This window comes from Helianthus annuus, chromosome 15, assembly GCF_002127325.2.
Source record: "Helianthus annuus cultivar XRQ/B chromosome 15, HanXRQr2.0-SUNRISE, whole genome shotgun sequence".
NCBI lineage: Eukaryota > Viridiplantae > Streptophyta > Magnoliopsida > Asterales > Asteraceae > Helianthus > Helianthus annuus.
Genome location: NC_035447.2, coordinates 166402266 through 166411258, shown reverse-complemented (window position 1 = coordinate 166411258; position 8993 = coordinate 166402266). Strand labels below are relative to the sequence as shown.

Below are 8993 nucleotides of genomic sequence, written 5' to 3'. Positions count from 1 at the left end.
CCTTCTCTCCATTGTCATTAACCGGTCTAATATATCGATATTCAATACATTCCCATGCATCTAAGTAATTTGCTTGAACCCAATTTTCAAAACGTTCCTCTCATCCACTATACTCCTAAATACTCATGAGCTTAGGCGGTTTTTGCATGGTACCCATTTCATTTTCTAGCATCGTATTCTGAGTCACGGTGATCGGGGTAGCAAATGCATTGTAGAATTCGTTTTCCACGATTCGGTATCAAAAGTTCACAAACTAAACACTTTCAAACGAACTGGATTGGTGCGAACTGGTTCAAACCTCAATCCGTGCGAACTGGTGACAATCTCAAATGAAGTGGACCTTTTGATGCGAACTGGGTTGACTTTCAAACGAACTGAGCCAAATTGATGCGACCTGGATGATTTGGTGCGAAGTGGGCCTTTTTAGTGCGAACTGGAGTGCAAATCGTGCGAAATGGACCAAAGACTTACCAAACCGTGCGAATTAGATCCAATTCGTGTGAGCTGGACTTTATCAATTCGTGCGAATTGATGATGATGTCACACGATTGGACAGTTTTTTGACAAATTGATCAAGTTTTAGTTCGATTTTAGGTCTGATTCTTTCAAGGATTTGTTAAAACAATATTTCGCGTGTTATATGTGAAAATCAAGCCATTTTATCCGTAAAAACTTGGTTAATTTTGAAAAATGTGAAGAAGAATGAGTAGAAGTCAGAAAGTTTGATGAAATCATGCTGAAAATGATAAGAACTCTTCCTCCTGAGCTCTGATACCACTTGTAGGATCGTTGTGAGACCCAAACGAGTCGTTCAGAAGAGATCTCGTCCAATACGAAAGGCGGAAACAGACGTATTGGAGTTATTTCAGCTTTATACACCTTAGAATCACTTAAACTATCTCTTATATTGATTTGATGACGATTTACAACCTGGAGATACTTCGGCAGAGCTTCGCTACCGGAATCCAAACGTTACAAATGAAATGACCAAGGCACCTATTTATAGGCAGACCAATTCGCATGGAATGGACTCACACGAATTGGCATTTCGTGCGAAATGGCCTTACCATTTCGTGCGAAATGGCTCCATCCTACATGTTTCTTATTTTTCTCGATCTACGTGACTTGATCTATCATTCTAATTACAAGACTCGATACAAGACAAAGTCGACAAACATATGCACCAACAGGTATCGCTATCGCTATCCATCGGAAATGTCGAATCCGTAGGAAACTCCATTTGAGAAAGATGTAGATTGTGTGAAATGTGTTTGTGTTTTGGTGTGGATGAAATGGTTTAAAATGGAGAAGTATATATAAAAGGTTTAAAGGTTTTTTTTTTATTAAAGTTTACCGTTGAAAAACGGTCAAAAAAGCATCCAACAACGTTCAAATTTGCCAAAGTTCAACGCAAGATTCCTTCCACGCGTTAATCTTTTCACGCGTGGTGGATATGGTGACGGTGGTGTGCTTGTAGTGTTTCACGCGTGATGGGGATGTCATCACGAACCACCCCAATCCCCTTATACATTAGATATTATAAATTGTACTTAAACTAGTAAATTTCTCAAATGCTTTGGTGCTGGAAAAATGTATAAAATTTTCATTTTTTATCCGGTGTATTTTTTTAATTAATGAAATGTTCTTTTAATTACTATTTTCTTATTTTATATTTTATGTTATGTTTTGCTATTTTTCATTTATTTTACATATAAAAAAGTTAAGGAGATAGGAGAGACAAGAAAGACATTTACAAGGTTCAGGGATAAACTGTGAAAAAGTAGTTGTGTCGCCTATGTAAAATAGAGAGATAGTGAAAGTTTGACATCTCGTGAAAATAACGTTAAAAGCGAGAGACGGTTAATTATGCATTGTGTGGTGGCGTTGATAGCCAAAAGACATGGGGATACATGCACTAATCGGCTTTTGTCCCGGTTGCTGAGTGTCATGTGCCTTATGTCCAAGACTTGATGCAAAGCTACTATCGAGCCGGTGGTCACACTGGAAGCAGTCTCTCTATTCCTACGGAGTAGAGGTAAGATTGTCTACATCTTACCCTCCTCAGACCTTATCTTAGCTTTGCTATTTATGAGATTTACTGAGTTTGATGATTATGAAAGATGGCATCTCGCACCCTAATAGGGGGTTGTATTCTTAATACACAAGACTAGTACACTTACTTTAATGTGCAAAATTTCCACATCTTCCATAAAACTTTTATGCAAATTTAGAAGCGTTATACATTGGTGTCATTTTACGAATCTTTAGTGAACCAAAAAACATAAGTTCATTAGTCTACTCACTTAGAGCTTCATCATTTGAGTTAAAAACCAACACTTTTAAAATTATTGCTTTCTTATTTTACATTACTTTGTAAGATTAAATATGCCCTAAGTTATCATTTATATAGTTAAATGATCATTGACCTAAATATCCTTATGGATTAATAGATAATTGTTTGATGAACACAATTATCTTTAAGTATCATAAATAGGATTTGTATGTATAGAGATTATTAGAGAAATACAACACCACAATATAACCTAATTACCTACAGTAATCCGTCCTCTCTCTCTCAAATTCATGGTATCCCAAGTCCTAACCCATCTTAGTCATCCTAATTGTACATTCTAAGTGCGAACTCGATCATCCTTAAGAGCATGGCGCCTTCCCTCACTGCGTCTAGTCGTCTATTGGAATGAGAGATACAAATATGAAATATTTATATGCATACACATATTTATATTCCTGACTTCCATTAGATATAAAAGAATTGATCAGATACTTGTAAACCAAACTTATTGGCTCCTTTTATCAACCACTATGCCAACGCATCCAAAACAAACTATACATAGGTTGTTTATTTGAAACACTTTGCTTGTTTTTATTTTTGATTCTTAGTTGGATGGAAATGGTCTATTTATTCGAAAGTCAAATTCGATTTGAATTCGAGTTTCAAATATAAATTGAATCGAATCGAATACAGATTCAGGTAAAAAAATAAAATTCGAAAAATTCGATTCGATTAATTCGAAAATTCGTTATTCGATTCGATGTTCACCCCTAGGTTATGGGGGGTTATATAATAAGTGTGTGTAGTGGATAGAGCCCCATAACCCATACTCAAAATTTTTTAAGCTTCTAACTCAACTCCAAATTCATATTTTGACTCCCGACTCTGTGTTAAACTTTAACGCTCTGTTCCCGAGTTAACTTAACAAGGGAAAAAAAGAAAGTAAAAGTGAGAAAGGAAAAGAAGAGAAAAGGAAAAAAAAAGATATCTTTCCTCACATTTCCTTCCAAATCGGAAGGAAATAAAAACTAAAGAATTTAGCCTAGTTTTCCTTTCTTTTCCTTTCTTAAATGAAACTCGGGAACACGACATGTTTTATTTTCCTTTCTTTTCCTTTTTAAATAAAACTCCGAAACACAAAATATTTTTACTTTCGTTTTGTTTCTTTTCCTTTCCTTCCATTAGTAAACTCTCAAACACAGTGTAAGTCTAACCAAAAACACATATTATTTAAACTCAGTAAACTATGTTGATTAAATCATTAACCTAAATTAAATGTATGATAAAAAAAACAGATTCACATTCCATTATAAGTTATTTGTTTATCAAATGGATAAATTAGAATAAAATAATACCAACATTAACATGTGACATCTAGTAGTTTCACTGGAGTGTGTTCAGAAATATGTTTTAAAACATTTATTGTAAAAAACGAAGAGATCTTTTTTCACATACTTCAAATTGAAAATGGCAAAAACTTGTATGGAGGGAAATAAGAAATTCATTCCCTCACATTTATATTTGATTTTTTTTGGAACAAAATATTCAGGTATCCATGATTTTTTTTGAATCAGATTTCCACAAGTTATTTAGAATTAAATAAAAAAACTCTTAAAAATAAAAAAAAAATTGTACAAAGGGTATCAAACGAAATCCGATTGACCTTACTCAAGTGACATTAGAACCATCTTATCGAACTCTACGATGTGAGATTTTAGGTTTTCACTTTTGGATTTGTAGGTTGTAGGTTGTAGATTTTAAAATTTTCATTTATTATTATTATGTATTTTATTTATCATTGTGTCTTTTCTATATTTGCGTTATTGTGTCTTTTTTGCAACTCATTATTTATTTTTTCCTCGACATTGTGTTATATTTTTCGGCATTGTGTTATATTTTGTTCAACGTTATATTTGTCATCTTGTGCGATCCATTATGTGTTTGTACACTTTTTATTTTTATGAGCCTTTGTAAAATAACTTAACCCCATAAAGTTATTGTAATTTCTTCTTCTTATGAATACTAATATTTAAATTTGAAACACGATTAGGACACAACTTATCGTGTGTGGGTTATAATCTTAAATAACTTGAGGTTAAGTTATGATACAAAGGCTCCTAATTGTAAGAAGTGTAAGAAGCCTTTATAGAATGACAAGTGTCCAATAACCTAAAACCTAAACCCACTACACCACCACCCAAAACCTAAACACTCACCCCCACCCCACCACCACCCAAAAACCTACCCCACGCAAAAAAAAAAAAAAAAAAAAAAAAAAAAAAAAAAAAAACTATACCTCACCAAAAAAACCCCAACCCACCAACCCCAAAAACCTAAAAAAAAACCTACACACCTACCCCCACCCCACCATCACCCGAAAACCTAAACCCCACCCCCTCGCTCGCCATTTTTTTTTTTTGGGTGGGTGATTTAGGGGGGTGTTTAGATTTTTGGGTAGTGGTAGGTATTTAGGTTTTTTTAGAAGCCTTTATAGACTTCTTATTTTAAGGAGCCATTCTTATTTTAAGGAGCCATTGTATAATTCTTGCTATTACATGTAATTTAATTTGACTGCTTATAAGAACTCAGGAGAATTAATTGGTCAATAAAGTCAAATGTTTAGTATGGTAGATGGTCAACAAAACATAAAATTGTCAGACAAATAATTCATATATGTTATAAAGACCATATAACTTTGAAATTTAAAAAGTAGCACTCTCATTATTCTAATGCATAAACTGCTACATTAAAGCTGTAAATATAAATGTTCGAATTAGTTTTAGGGACCACTATATGGCTAAGTCAATAAGATATTCAAAAATGTATTGATTTGATCTCATCTATAATAATTCTAATATAAAATATCAGAAAGTTACAAAATGATATAAATTCTGCTGTTTTTAACTTTTTTTTTTTTCACATTTAAACCAGTAATGTGTTTGCAAATCAATCTATAAATACTTTTCTAAGATTTAGGTAATTTTAGTGGTATTTTGTCACTTACAACTCTACACGTGACATAAATTTGAAACCAGGTGTCTCATTTTGTTAAATTTCTAATAACTTTGTTTTCTTTTATAAAAAAAGGTTTTTGATGGAAAATGGTGAATAAAAATAGCCAAATATTTTATATTTAATTACATGGTGAGTACTTTTGTTTCATATAAAAAGTAAAGTTTGATTTTATGATGTATAAAAAATTTTTAAAAAGTTGATTTATACATGGGTTCATAATTTATTGAAAGTTACACTTTCACTTGTAAAGTAATATAAAATTACACTTTCACTTTAAAAAAATGTGAAAATTAACTTCCATAGTTACATTCATTTTTTCTAAGAACACAAAATTTTCATACTTCAGTTCATAACTTCATATCAAAGCTAACATTTTTATTAGTTTTTCTATGTGAATCCATCAATATCATGATTTTCTTCAACTTTCAAAATGTAACGAAAAACAAAAAAAAATATGTTTAATTCTAATCTTTAATAATATAAAATGTTTGTATGAACGACTATAAATAATCAATCAAAACCAACAAGATCAAATACACTAATTTAAGGCATAATGCAATTCACGTCCAGACATCTGCAATGCAAGAAGTCAAGGATGCCTTTACGTCAGTCTATCCTCGTTCACTCATGGTTTTTCTTTCCTCATCATTAACCGCACGACTTTCCTATCTCCTCCCCCTTTACAGTCATGACTTTTCTCTCACGAATTATTCGTATGAAGTCTCTCTTCTCCCCCTCTCTCTTCCACGTCTACACCTCTATTCGACCTCAAAAACCCGAACCCTACATGGTCTCAAAAGCTAATCCTAATTTTAAACAACTCAAAAAACATTGAAAATTTTTGAGTAAATTACCATTTTAGTCCCTAAGGTTTGACCAAAATTGCTACTTTAGTCAAAATAGTTTTTTGTTGACATTTTAGTCCAGATAGTTTTGTTTTCTGCCATTTTAGTCCCTAACTTTTGTCATTTTTTCATATTTTTATATTCAAATTGGAAACCTAGTTTTCCTTAAGGACTAAAACCAAACATCCTATTTTGAAAAGAACCAAAAGTGTAACTACCTTAAAAGAACAAGACTCTTGAACAACAATTGACCCAATTTTCCAAAAGCAAAGCGGTGAACTATCTTTCCTTTTCCAATCTTCATTCCACTTATCTCTTTCTCTCTCCATCAAAACCACACCACACTCCCCTCTGCCCTCTGCCCATTCTTTGACCTCAATCTTGTTCTTTCATCACAATAATAATAATAATAATAATATTCTTTCATTTTTTTCCACTTTAATCCCTTTAGTGCACCCTACTGTTTCTTGTTCTGTGATGAGTGTTGTTGTTGTCGTTCATTCACAATCATTCTTACCCTTTTTCCTGATCTGGGGTTTGAATCATTTCACTCTTTCAACCTTCAAGATCAAGATTCCACCTTTTTCTTGGTGTTTGTGTACAAGATCAGGTTAACATCTTAAAAAGTCATGATTTTTGATAGTGATGATGACAATAAAGAAAATGAACAATGTGGGTCTTTCTTGATTTTGACCAGAGAAAAAGCCACTTTGAAGGTTGAATCTGTACGTGTCAATGCGAGATACTCATGGGTTATTCTTCTTTTTATCTGATTCATCTTCCACAAGGTTAGATTTTGGGGGTTTTTATGTTATTTTGCTGTAAAAGATTAGTTTTTTTAAAGGGTATTTTTTTAGTGCACACCAAGTGTTTGTGAAAATGCCTATGTACCAGCATCATTCAACTGGTGGGCAGGTTTTAGATCTGGAAACTGCTGTGAAAGATGGCATTTTGGGTGGTGTTGGTGTGGGTGTGGGTGTGGGTGTGGGTGTGGGGGTTGGGTGTGGTGACGTCACTGGACCAGAAATGGGAAAAATGGATCTGAAGAAGATGATTGAACAGCTTGACTCAGTTGAGGTCCCATCTGTGTTCATATGTCCAATCTCATTAGAACCAATGCAAGATCCAGTGACCCTTTGTACAGGACAGACTTATGAACGGTCCAACATCCTCAAATGGTTCTCATTAGGCCACTTCACTTGCCCCACAACAATGCAAGAGCTTTGGGATGACTCACTCACACCAAACTCAACACTCAACCATTTGATCCACACTTGGTTTTCCCAGAAGTATTTAGCTATGAAAAAGAGGTCAGATGATGTTCAAGGAAGGTCTTTAGAGCTTCTAGAGACTCTAAAAAAAGTCAAAGGTCAAACCCGAGTCCAAACACTCAAAGAGCTAAGAAAACTTGTCACAACCCATGATTCAGCCAAGAAAACTCTAACTGACAATGGTGGGATAACCTTTGTTTCCTCACTGTTAGGACCTCTCACTACCCACGCCGTCGGATCCGAAGCAGTTGCGATATTGGTCAATTTGCAGTTAAACTCCGACGCGATAACCAACCTGTTGCAACCCACCAAGATTTCATTAATGGTTGATGTTTTGAACGAGGGGTCGTTAGAAACCAAGATCGATTGCGTGAAACTGATGGAGGTTTTATTCACGGGCGCTGATATCGCCCCAAGTTTGCGGCTTTTAGTCGGGGTTTTAAGATTAGTGAAGGACAAACGACACCCACATGGGATATTAGCAGGGCTGCGGTTGTTGAAGATCATCAGTTCACAAGAATCAGTCGGAAGCTCGATTATAAGCATTGGCGGTGTTCCGCAATTGGTTGAAATGTTGCCTCATTTTAACCCCGAATGCTTAGAGTTATCGTTATATGTTCTCGAAGCTCTGTCTTCGATCCCCGACGGTGCTTTGGCGCTCAAGAATTGTGCTAATACGATTCCCACTTTGGTCAAACTGTTGATGAAGATATCGGAGAATTGTACGCAGCATGCGTTATCGATATTATGGGAAGTCTGCAAGCTTTCGCCGGAAGAATGCGCTGCGACTGCAGTGAACGCGGGGCTTGCGGCAAAACTTCTGCTCGTGATTCAGAGCGGCTGCAATCCGGGATTGAAGCAACGGTCAGCCGAGCTTTTGAAACTGTGTAGCTTGAATTGTACATCTACCATTTTCATGTCAAAGTGTAAGCTAACAAGAACATTGCAATGAGGAGAAAGTGGTCAAAGTCAAAAGTCAAAGGCTGTTGATATGATTGGATGTACTACCATGTATGTAAATGGAAAAAAAAGCTTCATACACGTGGATTTAGGCCAACACTCTACATGAATAAATCTTGGTGAAGCATGTGAAGGTAGCATAGAGAGAGTACATATGATTGAAGAAGAAGATGATGATAAAGAAGAAAAAGAATGCTTCTTTGTTTGCATTTAGAACTACACTATTTGCAAAGTTAAATGTATTTTTAAGTTGTAACTCTCCCCTAAATCTTAGTGTCCTTGTAATTCAATTTTGTTTCCAAATTTTCTATGAATGTAGTTGATAGTTTTGTGTTACTTGATTGATATGTTTTTTCTTGATTCAGATTGTGACTGTGGTGCACGAGTCTTCGTTATTTGAATCAGACTCGAAAAACCTAAAATTTGAACCGAAATTAATTTAAATATTCGAGTTGGGTCCTTATCGGAAAATTCAATATTCGAGTTGGGTCCTTATCGGAAACGAATTTTGACATCGGTTTTTACATCAAATTTAAATGTGTGGAGTTGGTTATCCGTTGTTTAAATTAGACTTGAAAAAACCCGAAATTTGAACCAAGTTGATTTCGA

General features: G+C 34.6%; 1 protein-coding gene across 1 annotated transcript; it reads left to right on the top strand.

Annotated features, from left to right (window-relative positions):
* Positions 1 to 6441: 6441 nt before the first annotated feature.
* Positions 6442 to 8720, top strand: LOC110912712 (U-box domain-containing protein 30). Its single transcript, XM_022157509.2, has one exon. The coding sequence runs from the start codon at positions 7033 to 7035 to the stop codon at positions 8374 to 8376; it is 1344 nt and encodes a 447-aa protein (XP_022013201.1). The 5' UTR covers positions 6442 to 7032; the 3' UTR covers positions 8377 to 8720.
* Positions 8721 to 8993: the final 273 nt, after the last annotated feature.

Bases quoted from the DNA above. Each gene is read 5' to 3' on its own strand.
- LOC110912712 (XM_022157509.2), top strand. From the start codon at position 7,033: ATGCCTATGTACCAGCATCATTCAACTGGTGGGCAGGTTTTAGATCTG.